Raw genomic sequence first — 17,321 nt, 5'->3', positions numbered from 1 at the left:
ATGAATTTAACCAAGTGAAATATCTGACCGGATAGAATGGTTGTTGAATGATGTTGACAATATCAAATACCTTCTTGGAACTCCATACATAGGAAGTAGTTCCAAAAACCCTGATCCTCTATCAAATATTAATACGTTTGATAGTAGCGCAAAAAAAAAGTAAAGTGCGGCATCAACTTGTAGTGGTAATATTATGATTAAAATCTTTCATTTGACCTAGAAAATGACTTGACAAGACACCACTATACTCGACTCAATGATGAAAAATCAAATATGTTATAATCTCCACTCATGACTTGATTGACACATTTTCCTAAACTTACTAAATTTACACCTTAGGAAATAAATGAATATTTCCATCCTCACTTGAAACATTTTTGATATAACTCTAACGTAGCCTCAAACTAATCAGATGATCTCACATTTCTCTCAAAAGACTAATAACTTGATCTCTAAGAGATCTGATCAAAACTTTACAAGTTGAAAACAATAATGAAAATATTAAGCTTGACTTTCATTAGTATAATATAGGACAGTAACATCCCATGTTCTTCAACTTAAAATAACAAAGTCTTGCTTTTCTTACCACTTCATCCATGGTTTTAGGATTTTCAAACTCAATCATTTCCTTGTATGGGACTGGTAGGAAGTTCAAAAATATCTGCACCTTGGCTTTATCTTCTTTAATATAAGGGAAATACCATAACAAGTTTTTGAATTTATCCACGGACCCATCCATAGTTAATTGTCCCAGTATTAACTCATGGAACCCTTTTTCTCAATCATCATAATATCGTTCATTAAGGTATTGAGACTTAAACGGTTTCCGGAACTCATACTAGAAAAAGAAAATTGTCTTTTCATCCAATGCATGTATAGTTTTAACGTCTTCACAATAGAGGTAAACCTTTCCTTGTAACTAATAAATGCATAATTTGACCTTCAAATTATTCTCATAGTCATAAACTTTAAAATACTTTGTCATGTTAAGGAACCAAGCTTCTTCATCCTCCTCATTTTCCTCGTAAGAGGTAGGGGGCTTTATTTTCTTGAACTATGTTTGCAATTCCCCTTTATTACTCCTTTTCTATGTTTTTGGATAATTTCTGTCTAAACCATCTCCACTTTAGTACTTTTTTAATTCTATCTCAACATTCTTCCTTTTTAGTACTTTTGTCTCTACTGTTTTATGACTATACATTTGAGTTAAGTTCATTATCATATTTTCTTGCTCTTCACTTTCATTTAGCAAACATTCATTCTTGGTTATGAGGTGAACTAAATATTGCTATAGACATCTAATAATTTCCATAGGCTGAGTTTTTGGTGGGGTATTTCCTTCCCCCAACTCCACATATATTCCCTCTCCCTATGCCCTGTGTGGAGTAGGGTCATTAACCATGTTGTGTTGTAACCTTGAGTACCTTATCACCAACACAAACTAGTATTATTATATAAATTCTTAAATCATACTACTACATCTACACATAACCATATTTCAGTGTGGTGGTTCCCTATAAAGCCAATTTTGAAACTATTTCTCTCATGCCATATGTCACAAATATAATTACTAATTTTTTTATTTTTTTTTTCTAAATTAAATCTAAATCTAAAACACTTCTGGTTTACATGTTCATCATACTTATAATTATATAGTTAAGGGTTGTGGGCTTATTAAAAAACTCTATATATATGTCACTCCCCAACATTGTACCCTAAGAAAAAGAGGCAGTGAATCCTCCATGACCCACATTATTTGTTGAAGTGCATAATAAGGTTATATCATCATTTTTTCTTCTTCTTGGTATATATACCATTTTTTCTTTTATACCTTTGGTGCCTAAGGATGAAAAAATTGATGTGGTATTGCTACCTTAGGTGAGTTGTATTGACTAGCTCCTTCTCCCATGGATTTACATGTGGAACATAAGGATTTGATGGCTGACTACTTGTGACATGTGCTCAAACCAAATGTTACCAAGTAAGGATTTGATGGATGACTCCTCAGGGTGTGTGCTCAAACCAAATGTTACCACATCCACCAGGTTCATGTATATTCCCTATGAGAGTCAGTACCTGGTTAAAATGCATGATGGAGATGCATTGTCAAACATGCAAGGACAAATATTTCCTCCATCCAACCCTAACCCTTACGACCTAGCTCATCCTGTCCCAGTTGAGGTTTTTTGTCATTATGGGTTGGTGTCATGCTTGAAGAGCACCTCTATGAACTCCCCATATAGAATAGGAATTGTATTTATTCTCAGATTCATCACAAGGATATCTCTTCCTCTATTCGGATTTAACCCTCACTAGTGCACTTGATAAGGATTGTATTTTTTTTATAAGTTCTTGTACCTACTATTTTTTTTGCCAACTTAGACTTGTTTCCTTCATTATTACAGAGTGTTGTCAAGCCTTGTGCTTCACTTGGCTCCAACATAAATCGTATACCCATCTTTGCAACCTCTATGTAATTCCTTAGCATGATGTTTTCCTTGTTGGTAAGATGAATTTTCTCTGTATGTTTGAATTCATCACTCAAGTTTTTTTTTTCCTACAACACATTATTATTAGTTCATTCATGAAATTTACCATCTATTTGGTGGCTTAAGTGAATTTTTGTGTTTTTGGTACAGGGTTTGTCTCACAGCCTTTTGAGTGAGACCTAGTGGAGGCTCTAGGTAACCAAATCATGAGATTGGCTACCTTTGTTCCCAACAAAGGTTTATGGGGCTCCAGTCGTGTCGACCCTTAGGTTCCAAATTTTTCTTAGGGTTTCAATCCTTGTGAAAGGTATTCGTTATAATAGCTTTCTCTCATTTTTATATTTTTGTTTTTCTATAGATTGGTGTTCCCTTTATAGCATCGATAGTGCGTTTATTCGCTTAATACTCATGGTATTTCTTGAATATTTACAAGAGAAAGATGCTCAAGTTCTTCCAAGTTACATGTATGGGGTTGAGGTGTTGTATGATTTGTATATACATTTTCTTTGTAAAAATTAAAGCTCTATTAACATCCCCTGTTTGAATATGTAGTTGCAGGTATATTATTTCAATGATCGATTGGTTAAGGCAGATCCCACCTTTAATTTCTTTCCCCTATGCCTACAAGTTGGCTGCAATCATACTACCCATGGATACTTTACTATTTGGTTCTAGTGTTAGGGTTGATTTATCTCCACTTCGTGTGATTAATTGTTCAGTATAATATATCTCTTTTAGTAGTGTCTCTAGGGGAGCAAGAATTAATGGAATATCGCCATGTTGGGACAAACCCTTTTTGGGTAACTCGGATATGTAATTATATAATATGAATTAGTTGTGTCGTTGATCTCTAGAGCTCAGTAGGTTATTAATATTGCGTATCTACTGAATTTCAGATTCATAAAAATTTATATATATATATATATATATATATATATATATATATATATATATATTCTTTTCTTTTCTTTTCTTTTCTTTTCTTGTTGATTAGATATTTTCTCAATTCTCTAGTGTGCTTATCTAATTAACCTCAAAAGTTGATTTAGTTTTGCATTTTCTGTGTGGAAATTTTGTACATTACTTGTCATTTCGTCTATGTTGTCATACAGAAAAAGGAAAAAATTACCTCCTTCGCTATTTTTGCTACATTATACTTCGAGTGTGTGACTAACACACAACTTAGCATATACCTTTAAACACCATAGACTTGTTTCAAAATAATTTGCTTATTGTTTAAATCAATATTTACAAAGGAAAATTCTCCATACTCTGTTTACATTTCACCTTTGTCTGTCATCGTGTTTACCCTAATACTACTCGCTCTTCTAGCCACAAGTTTAGAACCCTGGTGTAATAAGGGTCCAATAGCTTAGGAAAATTATTTGGAATTACCTAATGCCCTTTAGTTGCTGCAGTCGCTTTCAATCACTCTAGATAGCCAGGTATGTGTTGGGTTTATTGATTTCTCTGAACTTTCCGAAATTTGTGTTGATTACATCACGTTCTTTCCTCAATTTTACTATCCTTAAGTTAATGCCTTAGTCCCACATATATCCCAACAGTGAATCATAATTTTTTCTGAAGCTATATTTTTTTTTCCCTTTTAAAAATAATACAGTGCAGAGCAAATAAAAGTATAATAATATGATTTCTAGCATGTTAGAAAATTTCTTTTATTATTTTGCCCTCCAATGGTTCATCTTAGTAATTATTTATTTCCATGCATTTCCAGTCTTGGGTGTTTATAATTAGTCCTTTATTTTTAACAAGAATACATTATTAACTTTAGTGAGTATAGAAATGGGTTTGTGAATATTTGTTAAGTCCAAAGAGTCAAAGGTTGGTGTGGAGATTTTAAACTCTTGACCTCATTATTAGGGCTACCTACTAACCATCTTGCATAATTTATCCTCGTCCTTCCCAGGTCTATAATATACATTCACCATTAAAGATAGATATAACTATAGAGGCTTAGGGAGTTTTGCTGATATTATTATTAGAGTAAGCATAAAATTTACTATGCCGTCCTTTATTGCTTATCGGCATATCTATTAATATATTCAACTAAATCTTTCATTATGCCTACACTTAATTAAAGAATTCTTCACAGTTCCTGATAATTCGAGCAAATCTGCTAACATGCTTGTACATTAAGAATCTCATTATTACATGCGAAATTTCTCACATGGGGAAATAAAATAGTTTAATTGAAAATCAAATTAATCCTCCTTATCGTAAGACATTTGCACACTATTAATAGTATAACACATGCAGATACAATATATTTTCTAATTTCAAAACAATTTTTTGCTTATGTAAAATTTAATAATATCACAATACTTCAAAAGAAATCTTACTCGTTAAAAGAATAACGGAATCCTAACCAGAATTTTTTGTTTGGATGATTATTCAAAAACAAGTACATTCCTCCCTACCACGAATTCAGTCCACCACTTCTCCCTCAACCTACGATATTATTGCCACTGGAATCAACAAACTAATTGATTCCTAATTGGTATATTTTATGCTTTTCCTTCCCAGCAGAATTTTGGCAGTGTCTTGCATTTTGGGTCCGCCAACCCCAACTGCCTAGGCCTTTGTGATTTTTTTGTTTTCTTTCTTCAAAGCATGCCTTTTTCTCGGGCAACGATTTAATTCACTCCAACTTAGTATCTTCATTGTTAAATGGTTTATTATGATCTTTTTCTCCCATAATAATAAATCTATTATTTTCCACTTGTGCATCGTGGGAATTTTAGGAGATATTTTAGGGAAGGAACAACTTGCAAAATTGTTTACCAAAGGAAAGAAATCATTTTGACTCTGGTACTCCTCTTTTGAGTAATTTCCAATAGTTTCTTGATGAAGAATAATCTATTAATGACATTACATAAATTTTCATTTGATCATACCGTTTCATAATTCAACATGGCTTCCTTCACCACCAAACCTAAAATAATTGTCTAAGAATAACAAATTATTAACACAAAGAACGGGGTGTATTACACATGTTTTCTCTCTCACACACATGGGACATTATGTGAGGAAGAGGTTGAAGCTTCCAAGGAGTCAAATTTCTAAGACAGTCAATGTTCGACTAGTTGAATTTTCTAAGTGTAATTACTTAATGATTTTCTGGAGTGTGTTAGAGTAATATAATATATCATTGAAAGTAATTATTAGTTCCAGGAAATTGTGCTTATCTAATTGGCACTAGAAAACCAACGCCTTGTCCTTTTTAGTAATCAATGTGAGGATGGTAGCATCTACGTCCTATATGATGGACTTTGTGTATTAAGATTCTTCCACCACTTGCCAGACATAATGACCTATAATGTGCCAAAAAAATTGGAAGAATTCTATAGTGAAACCATCTCGACCAAGAGCTTCGTTATTGTGTATTTCTTTGATAGTTACTTCCACTTCTTCAAAGGATATTTATCTAAAGAGAACATCATTATGTTCATGTGTTAGCAGTGAAGGAATATGCTTTTTGATTTCCTGGATCACCGATTGTCTATTGGTAAGGGGTTATTTTAAAAGAACTTGAGAGTATCTATTGAGGTCTTCAGTTATATCGTGATTTTCCTATAGCTTAACACCTTCATGATTTTTTATAGAGGAGATTTGATTGTGATGGAGATGTTGCAACATGGATATATGGAAGAATACTCTCTGAGTCATTGATTTCTTGATTTTTGTTGACATAGTAGTTCTTTCTTTCCGCATTCCTCAAGTTGGATGAGAGTAGATGATTCTTATTTAATTAATATCTTCGATCTATCATGAATGATGGCTTCCTATAGAATTATTTCAATTTTCTTTTCCAATTTCTTCATTTCTTCTAGAATGTTGCCAAAATTTTATTTGTTCCATCATTTGAGCTACCATTTAATGTATTTAAGGTTCTATTATAGATTTTACATTGAGGTACCTTCTAGAGGCAAATGGCTGTTTGACTAGGTCTTTATGTTCACCTGAAAATTATGATGTTGAAACTAGAATTTCTTAATACAAAAGGGCCTATTCCTGGGACGGTTTTTAACATCAATATTCAAATATATAGGCAAATGGTCAGAGCCATGGATGGGGAGAATAGATTGTTCCAAAAATATGTCCTAGTTCATTATATATTTTGACACCAGGACCCTATACAATTTGGAGGCCACTTGTTTAGAACCTCCTCTCCAATTATTCTAGGTAAGGGTGTCATTTTTATTGTGCCAATGTATCCTGAAATTGAATGTAATTGGCATCAAGCCATTTTATACCCCTGACTCTTTTATGCCAAGGTTCTTATCATGTTGAAGTTGTTTCCTAAGATCCAAGGGGATGGAAATAATACTGGTGCTAGTAATACATCTAGGAAAAAGAGGATTATCCTTTGTAGGAAACAACCATAAAGAATTTGATATGTTATAGGTTTCAACAGAGCTAATAAGGTGAAACTAGATGATAAGGATGCAATATGAACAAAACATGTAAAGAATGGGAAACTCCCATGCCTTATAGATAATTTCAATTCTATCTGATTTCCCCTAGGCATTGAGAGTTATTTCTTTGCAATCTCTACCCCATTTTCTGGTTATCTTATTAATCATATCTCAGTTAAATATTTTCTTTCTTTAAGAGTCAATAATGTAGAATTCTTAGAGAATCATTTTTCTTTGAAGAGATTTTATTTTCCTTTGTAGTTGGGGTTTCTGATATTCCAAGATATGTTCTTCATGTTGGGGTTGTATTAGTGCAGGGATAAACCTCTCTGATCATATTGATTCGTTGTGAGTTGGCTAGCATGCCTTGATTTCTTCTAAGATATGTTGGTTACATTTCCTACCATTTTTCCTTTCTTCCTCATGGGATTTTGTTGTCTTGTTTATTAATTTGGATTGCATTCCCAGTACTTCAATGTTTTGTTTACCTAAGGATGATTTTGAGGTAGACTGGAGAGATTTGAGATATGTCTCGCCTAGGATCTTGACCCGTCTTCTAGAAATGTGTTAGGGTCCTTTCCTTTTGAAGCTTTGATAATTTTAGGTTGTAAAAAACTCTCAATCTCCATATCCTTGATGATATCCTTGGATTTATTTGAGTTGCTCTCTCGGATGTGTAGGTGTTGGGGGCAGGAGGTAGGACCACATATGAGGAAGGGGGTGACACAGTGGGTGTGTGTGGAGGAGGATTATAATTAGGCATTTTCAATTTCAAGGAATGGCATGGTCATAGGAGGATCCTATTTGATAGGGTAGAGAGGATGTCAAAATAGTTTTTGGTGGGAAGTTGCTTCATAACATGATTGTGTTGAGGAGGAGGGCCTCTTGAGCCATTTTATTTGCAAGTTCCCTTGGTAAATTTGTCCTTATTTGAGACAGTAATAAGGTCAGAGTTAACGTTCACAACTAGAAGAGGGTAATTTCTTTACAGATGACCATAGTCATGGCATCTCCACCATCGAAAGTGCACTCGTAATCCATGGGGTGTTTCCAGAGTCCAACGTCATAATAAATATCAGTGGACTCTTAGAGTGGCAATGAGATATTCATATAAACAAAAATATAGGCATAAGAGATATCATTGGCTTGCTTTGTTGCTTCTAATACTTTTAAAAAATGTCCAAGGGAGTTGCTCATGGTAACAAGGGTTTCCTCATTCTAGAATTTCCACGAAAATGAGTACATTGTGATCTAGACCGAAGCTGTGGTGATATCTTATTTATCAAGTACAAATCTCTTTGTCTAGAAGTGAAGGTAGAATTTGGTAGAGTTGAAGAAGTATGAGCCATTTTCAATGACCCACATTCTATCTTCAATGGTTGCAAATATTATAGTGAAAAACATTTGGCACAAATTTCCAGTTTGATTTCCCGCTTGAGTTTCCACTCTAGGTGGATGTAATGAGAGAGTGCTTTCACTAAGGGCCAAATTCCCAGGAATTTCCCAATGAGGGCGTGATCTGACATGTATTAGATATACTCCCCGACACACCTAGATTACACTTCATATTTTGGAACTATTGCTCCTTTGGGGAGGCAACATGTTGACAGTCATTTTGTTGGTGAGTAGTTGGGTGGAAAACCATTTTGATGTTACACATTAAGGTTTTGGTTAGAAACCTGAGAGTTTGAGGTAGAAGGCTTTCTAACACTATTATAGCTTGTTGCTATTCAACCATATAAAAGAGTTTTACTTCATCTACTAGCACTAATAATAAGAAGAGCAATTGAAAAGCCACACTACACAATTATTACAATTTCAATATAGAATGAAAATTTTGTAGAGCTCTCCCAACCACATCCTAGAATTTGAATATTTGAATTATATATAACAAAATGAAAAAAAAACTAATAATTTTTTATAGTTTAAATAAGAAATAAATAAATTTAAAATTAAAATAAATTTACACTAATCTAATCTAATAGTTAACTTTTTTTTTATTTTATTTATAATTTAATAGATAAATTTTCTTATTTTATTTATAATTTAATAATGTTAATTTGTAATTTATAATTTATATTAATATTTTAAATATCTATTATAATTTGAAAATATTAAATTTTTTATCCATAGAGTTTCAACCAAATGTTTTTATATCCATCGATTTTACTTAAAAAAAAAAAAAAAAAAAACAAAAACAAACAAACAAACAAACCTTATTACCCAGGCTAAGATTTTATATCCTATTAAAATGATTCTACACTAATTTATTTTATTCTTATAATACCTATAATTAATATTTTTTTTTTTAATTACCTCTTTTATAATTATTTTGTTTTGTTTTCATATTAAATTTATTATAAGAAAAATATACAATAATGTAGAGTTGCCTTGGCATTAAATCAAGTGCACATGTCTTAGCAGTTTACTCACTTTGTTGGTAAAGCGTATCGTATATTTCAAGAAGAGAACGATTTACGAGGTTTACTCTTTTATAATAATTGATTTATTTATTCAAAACATTTCAAATACTAAACTCTTCTCACTATTTTACGATATTTATGTAATAATGGCGTTTCCTCCCTGAATTTGGTAATATAATTTTGAGCTTAAATCAAGAAGTTTCAAAAGATTCAAACGGAAGACTTGACAAAAGACTTTGAAGAACTCCGAATTATATATTCAAGAATCACGAATGAAAAATTCAAACGGAAGACTTGGCAAAAGACTTTGAAGAGCTCCGGATTATTCAAGAAGCAGGAAGCCGCCGGTGGTCCCGCCATGTCAACCTCATCCTCCACTAACGATGACAATCACGTTACAGCAGCTTTGGACGATGCGCAAGAGCTATTGATTCCAATCTCGCTTTTAACATACTCAGAGAACACCTTTTATGCCAGGTTTATTTTCTGGGTAACCCAAACTGAAAAGTCCATTCTAAAAACCCTTTCTACCCTCAGACAGTGCGTAATAAAAATTCAACCGAGAGGAATCCCCTCGGTTGTTCTGGTCAAGGCAGTAGTGTCAGACTTCGAAGTCAGAAAAGAAATCCGCTTTTGGTAAAATGAGCTCACCAAATGGCAATGAATATATATTATTAAGAGAATACCAAGAATGATCGGCTCGTTGACTCGATCTTCCCTACCCCTTCACGTCTCTCTTCTCCATTCCCTTCTATAACTACTGGTTTTGCAGTTTCCATAACACACCACTTCTGCGTTCCGTCATCGCATCTCCATGTTCTGCTTGCTGATAACAAACCAAAGTAAATATGGGCAACAATATCTGCTGCCTCACGGTCGGCAATATCAAGGAAATCATCCAGCTGGTTCAGTCTGACGGTACGGTTCAGATCCTTCATAAACCCCTCAGGGTTGCCCAGATTGTTGAGGGGTTCCCTGAACATTTGGTATGCCATTCTGGTTCCCTGTACATAGGGCAGAAAACGCCTGTCCTTTCTTCAGACGACCAACTGCAGATGGGAAACAACTACTTCCTTCTGCCCCAACACTTCTTTCACACTCCCTTAACTCTCTTGTCGCTGGCATCCCTAATATCGCCCCCGCCCCAAAATGTTCCACCTACGCCCACTTCTCCTCTATCAGCTCCACTTCGCAGTATTGACCGGGCGTCCCTTCTCTGTCAGCCGTTTGATATACAGAAGAGCGATGTGGATGGACGGCTTCGGATCAGAGTCTGTCCGCAGTTTATTTCAAAGCTTATGGAAGACGTAAGGCTTAATGCTGATGAGCGCGAGCGTTCAGTGGACGGGGATTCTGCAGACGATGAGTGTAGACTATTGAATTCTCCGGAATTGCAAAAAGACTATGCCCAGTTGGTCAAGCGCAGAGCCAAATGTTGGAGACCGAAGCTTCAGAGTATCAAGGAAAATGACAACACCATTGGCTGCAACAGATTCATGAAGATTAAGAGATTGGGACAGAAGAACAACTCTTGCTGTTGATCAGTTGAGTTTATGGTGCTCCTTTTTGCTGGTACCTTCTTTGGTTATTTCTGCAATAGATTGCCCAAGATTTGTGGTGCAATACCGTACATGTTTCCCTCTACTGTCTTCGTTTTTCCCAGCAGCCGTGATAATCATTTTTTGTAAAGTAATGGAGTTCCGTTAGACTTGAGCTGTAAACAGTGCTCGGCTAGAGTCAATTTAGCAGGGTTTCTTGTCTAAGAGAGCAAGATGTAAGTAATACTGGAATTGATGTATATAAAAAAGAATAGCTAAGAATCATGTTAAATGGGATTGTAAATGGCTTCTTTTGACTCCGCTGAACTTTTCCCTAGAATTCAATGATGCTCATCATACCTCCTCCGAGTATAATAGTTACTGTGTTGTACTTATTCATATGCATTTATATGATTCATTTTGTTGTAAAACCAAAACGTTAACCCAAACAAAAGGTTTGTTACTAACCTTTTCGCTTGATAATTTCAATGTTAAGTCCATTCAGAGTCGCATTGATTACAAAATTTTACAAGGTTGTTTATTAGAATTAATTGTATTTTCTCTGTTAATTATTAGTTTCGGTATCAGTTATGTTGGAAGGTGTATTTAATTAGGATTAAGGATTTTAAAATTAATTTTTTTATCAATATTATTAAATCATTATTAAGTAAATGATAATAGTAATTAGTATTTATCTGGAATAAATATTTTTATAATAAAGATAAAGGGTTGAGAAGGTGGGAAAGGTAGTTAAGCATAAATATAATTTGATTGGTTAAGTTGTAAGGACCATAAATTAGATATATTTAGGAATTCTCTAAGTTTAAAAGGCTCATGAATCTTTAGATGAACTAAGGAAAGAGGTTCAAAAGTAGAAAATAATATTTCTTCTCACATTCAGCATCATAAGATCAACCCCCTTAATCAATACATTTGGATCGAAATTTATGACACTAACACCAATTGGATTTATCTCATCCTTTGTTATTTTTTTCTACCAACCTTACCTCCTATAAGAAAAACTACTTGGATAAGAACCACCCCTTTAGTACCTTAGAACATGATAATCATATTATAATGAATGAAGTTATTATCTTCTTGCTAGGGGACTTCAATGCTAAAATGGCTACTAATCACATTATTCTCCTAAGTAATAACCCTCATCCTAATCCTCTCTCGAAGAATTTGACTTAGCTAGTAGATTCAAAAGAAATTATGAAGACATAACCGAGAACTTATTTGGTACTAAGCTAATCAAACTCTATAGCTCCTAAGACTTGATAACCTGTAATGGAATTAATAGGTGGCCAACGTCTAGCTACATGACTTGTATTCATGGAATTGGTACTAGTGTTGTGGATTATGCGATATTTGTTACCCATTTTCCCAACAACAATGGAAATTTTGACCTCCTAAATGACCATGAGCATGATTCTGACAACAAACCTCTAAATTTAAATCTAATCCTTCACATGTAGAACAATCACATCCTTAACATGTAGAACAACCACATGCAAGAAAATTGTGAGATTCAAAGGCACATTCATTTTGACAGAAGTAAGATAGATAGATTTAGATTTCTTAGCATATAGAGATAATATATTTCACATCTACCACAATTTTACTATAATTCTGACACATACCATTAACAAGTTCTCTACCGAGGTGTCTTGTAAAAAAAATAACAGAAAATCCATCCCTTGTATGATAATGATTGTAAAATTTCAAGCGAAGTGATTAGAGATGCTTCTAATGAAACTATAAAGCTTAAAAAAATTAATATGTACAAATCTCTTATCAAAAGGAAGAAAATATCCTATATAAATAGGAGGCAAGTGCATCTTCTTCACATTTCTGATCTTGAGCCTAGAATGTTTTGGAGGAAAAATCGTGTTCATAAAATGAAAGAAAGTAAATCGATCCCCTTAAAGAACTGGGATATATACCTTACATTTTTTTAAGATTCCCCTAACACCATAGGCACCATTTTGAACACACCTATAGAAGTGGATATATTTTCTTTGGAAGTCATGGAGTTCTAGAGTAAGTGACTCACTAATGGGAAAACTAGGGATATTGAAGGCTACATGATGAAGGTTACAAAATGGGAAGGTGTATCCTCATCCCTCATATACAAAAGCTCCTCAAATTGACACTGCGACGAGGCTTCCCTAAGTCTTGGACACACACCTTATTGTGCCTATCTTTTAAAGTACGAATAAAAACATTCCCTCTAACTACAAGACCATTATGATTAGCCCCACATTTTAGCCAAATTGTATGGACTCATTTTGGAATAAAAAATATCCTTTGGGTTGAAATCCATGGTAAAAGAGCTAAAGCATAAGCTTGAATCAAGAGACATCACTCAACTATAGACCATCATGTTACTCTTAGGATCATTACAAATGAATGCTGCAATAATAAAACTAATCTATTATTTTTTCTTGTTGAATTGAGAAAAGCTTTCGACACAATTCCTCAACATAAGATATGGAAGAGGCTAGAAGAGATAATGGTTCCTCTCAAGTTAAGGGTTGTTGTGACAAGGCTATACGATAATTTTGTTTCCAAACATAGGACCACCGAGGATTGATGAGAAGAAATTAAATGCAATATCAAATTTAAGCAAGGGTGTCTCCAATCCCCTATCCTTTTTTACATTTACATTGATAAGCTAGAAAATTGTTTGAAAGTTATAGGATATGATGACCCTAGGCTCACTAGTATAGTCATTACTCTTCTCCTTTTACTGATGATATCATTCTTCTAGCTAGGAGCCATGAAAATCTTTACAAGTAGCTCAGAGTATTCTTATATTACTGCTCCAAGGTGGGTATGATTGCTAATACTGACAATAGTAAAATCATGATAGTTAAATCCAAAAAGATAAACTATGATCATTTCATTTATGATAATAACTACTTGGAGAAAGTTTCTTCATACAGTATCTAGGAATCGACATTCATCATGAGTTGAAATGGAATCATAACATTGACAAAAGTATCATTAGGGTCTCTAAAGTTTATTATGTGCTTGAAAACAATTGTAAGTTGAGATATCTTTAAGTATCGAGTAAAAAAAGTTCATCTTTGAGACTCTTATTATCCTTGTTATTTATATGGGTGTGAGGTTTGGGGTTACAATATATCTAGATAATCGAGGAGGAAAGTTGAGTTGATTCAAAAGAAATTTGTAACCTTCAACCTCAAGATTAAAGGAAATACTCCCTACCCTATCCTCTTGATTGGATCTAGCATTTTCCCCATTGAAAGCATGTCTATGATTAGGTATCTTATGTATAAGAAGAATCTATGCAACATCAAAGCCAAGATTCCCAAAAATTGCTTCTATCTCTAGCCAAAGCCACCACCTCCAACTCAAGCGAGATTGACATAAGGATTCCCATCTTTGGCTGGACCATTCGGGGGTAAAGGAGGAGATCATCTTAGAAAATAAGGATATTATTAAAAATAGTAGAATTTAAGGAATCGTTGAGGGATGATAAGGAGTTATAGTGAAAAAGGAAGCTAAGGCATTATAAGGAGGTGATCAACGCAAATCTTGATAACTAGAATTACCTTTATGACTTGATAAGTGCTAAGAAGAAAATGAACATTACTAAGATACAAATTAATTTTCATGAGCTTCAAAGTAAAACTAGGTGTTGGCTAATTCTCAAATCAACTTGGGACAAAAGAATCTATTGCATTTGTGATACTAAGAACTTTGAAGATGAAAAACATTTTCTTTTGGATTGCCCAACTCTTACTCATAACCATTCTAATTTTAAATATACTTGTCACACTACCAACCTTCTTGACCTGTTAAGGCAACAAAGCCATGGTGATCTAGGAACACTTCTCTCCCTTCTTTTCAATCATAAAAATAAAATATTAAAGAATCACAGTTAATCTCTTACTTTTTTGAGGTATGATAAATCATATTGGTCTTAGTAGACGTTAATCATCATCATCATTTTTTTTATTAATGATAATAATAATTTTAAATAATTAATTTTTATTTGTTTTAAATTTTACTAATATAAAATGTATTATAAATAAATTATTGTCATGTATATTACGAATACATAATTATCCATATTTATCAACTATTTAATTTATATAATATATTAATTTAATATTTATCTAAATAATTTTTTTAGTTTAAAATATTTAAAAATTATTATATAAATTAAATATTTATCTAAATAATTTTTTTAGTTTAAAATATTTAAAAATCATAATATTTAAAAAGTTAGATTAAAAAAAACCCTCTTCCTTTTTCAAATAAGTTTTTCAACAACTTTACAAATTTAATTATAATAAAATTACCAACTATTTAATTTAATTTTTATAATATATTAATTTAATATTAATCTAAATACTTTTTCTGAGTTTAAAATATTTAAAAATCATAATATTTAAAAATTTAGTTTAAAGAAATCCCTCTTCATTTTTCAAATAAGTTTTGCAATAACCCTACACATTTAATTATAATAAAATGTATTGCAGGTACATATTTTTAAATAAATATTTTATAGTGAAATTATTATTTTACATAACATATTTGAGATTCGGATAAGAAAAGAAGACTATGGCTACTATGAGATTCTTTGTGCATTTTTTTTAGTTACTTCCTATTTACAAGTTCCATTTTAATGTTGTTTAGTGCTTGTTATTTTGTTTCAATTTATTTTGTTATTTTTAAAATAAATTTAGTTGATAATTAGTTTTAAATTGATGGATTTTATTTTTTATCATATATGCTCAGTTATATATATATATATATATATATATATATATATATATATATATATATATATATATAATTTTAATACATGTCTTTAATAGGAAAGAGGATGTTATATTTTGAAGTATTTTTATTAAAAATATTTTATATATATGTTTAAGAGTTAATAAAAAAAAGGTGCTTTGTTAGTATGGTTTAGTGGAAATATTGTGATTATATTTATTAAGTTATTTTATTGCATAAAAGAAATGTGTGATTATTTTCGTTAATAAAAGATATTTTTATACAAAAGTATCATTTCCAATTTTAAAATTTGAATTTTTGCTAATTTTATTGGCATAATCGTCTTGCTTGCATGTTGTCTTAAGTCTATTAACATTCATCAATCATTTAACATATATAGTTGAGCTAGTAATTATGCATGTTCATTATTGTAATATTCATCTAATTTACAAATTATATTTAGAAATTTGAAAATGGTTATTTTCTAAGTACCTCCTTTTTCCTTCTTCAAATCTGTTGTAGATATAAACATTTACATGCAAAGTATCATCTTTTGTTTTGGTAAATTTAGTAATCCTTTCACTAATCACATAAGCATAGATATACATTTTCACTAGGAAACTTATTATTGTGGCTTTCCATTGATCCAAGTGGATATTGGTGGCCATCTGCCTATTCCACCTATACCTCTAGTTGGTTTCATATGTTTCTTTGTTTATTGCTACATTTACTATTTTTAGCAGTTATTGGGGTCCTAAACTTCCGAAGCAATTTTGACCCCCTAAAAGACGTTTTTTTGAGGTCCATAACAGACCTATGGCCATCGTCAAGGACTTGCCCCAAATACAATAGTAGTCAGAGAGATATTTCCAACAAGGTATCGTACATGCCAAACAAAGATAACATGACTAAGTTACGATCATGGGAAGTTAGCTGCCCAACTAACCCCAATGGGGCCCACAAACTCTTGGTGTTCCATTTCTTAAGGTTAGGGTTTTGGTTGTTTAGGATTTTACCATTTTGTTCAATAATAAATAGGCCCTTGAGCCTCATTGTAACACAGTTTAGAGGCATGCCACCACCATCTCTCTTCTCAAAGACAAGCTATCATCACCTGAGCTACTTTATTTTTATCTTTGTATGTAAACATATTTTAGTTCTTTGATATTAATGAAATGAAGTTTTATTTTTGTTGCATCTTTGTGTATATGGGTATTTCTATGTTTTTTGTGTTCTTGCATAACTCTGGATCAATGGTATTAGAGCAGTCCTCTCTTTCTCTATTTTTCTTTGCATGTCACCAACGAGGTCAGGGTATAAAGAGTCAGGGCTCAAACCGGTTGATCGTTTGCAAGACTAGTGTCTCAAAACCCAATGACCTCCCATGGCCTAAGAAAATAAATATGAGGGGGCAAGAGATCTTTTCAAAAGATTGCTCGAGGAATCCCTTAAGTGATAGAGGAACGCGATGATGGATAACTTTTCTCAGATCCTTCCACGACTACCCATAGGTAACATGTCTTCATCGAGCAACCACTCTGGAGGTGCAACTCCTTTTAAGGTATAAGTTAACCTTGATATTCCCATATTTAAGGGAAAGATAGATGCATACCCCGTAAATAAGTGGTTAAATCTGTTGGAAGGATATTTTCCAGTTCACGACTTTTCCAATCAAGAAAA

The 17,321-nt window shown here is 32.7% G+C and overlaps 1 protein-coding gene across 1 annotated transcript; it reads left to right on the top strand.

The window, feature by feature from the left end:
* The first annotated feature begins 10,196 nt into the window (after positions 1-10,196).
* LOC149199793 (uncharacterized) lies at positions 10,197-10,889 on the top strand. The gene has a single exon (XM_089400715.1). The coding sequence runs from the start codon at positions 10,197-10,199 to the stop codon at positions 10,887-10,889; it is 693 nt and encodes a 230-aa protein (XP_089256841.1).
* The last annotated feature ends 6,432 nt before the right edge of the window (positions 10,890-17,321 follow it).

This window comes from Pinus tabuliformis, chromosome 2_1 (genome assembly GCF_031772625.1).
Source record: "Pinus tabuliformis cultivar Carrire ecotype Pingquan chromosome 2_1, CPIR1, whole genome shotgun sequence".
In the NCBI taxonomy this organism is placed as follows: domain Eukaryota; kingdom Viridiplantae; phylum Streptophyta; class Pinopsida; order Pinales; family Pinaceae; genus Pinus; species Pinus tabuliformis.
Note: the sequence above shows the minus strand (reverse complement) of the source record. Positions and strands in the feature narration are given on the sequence as shown.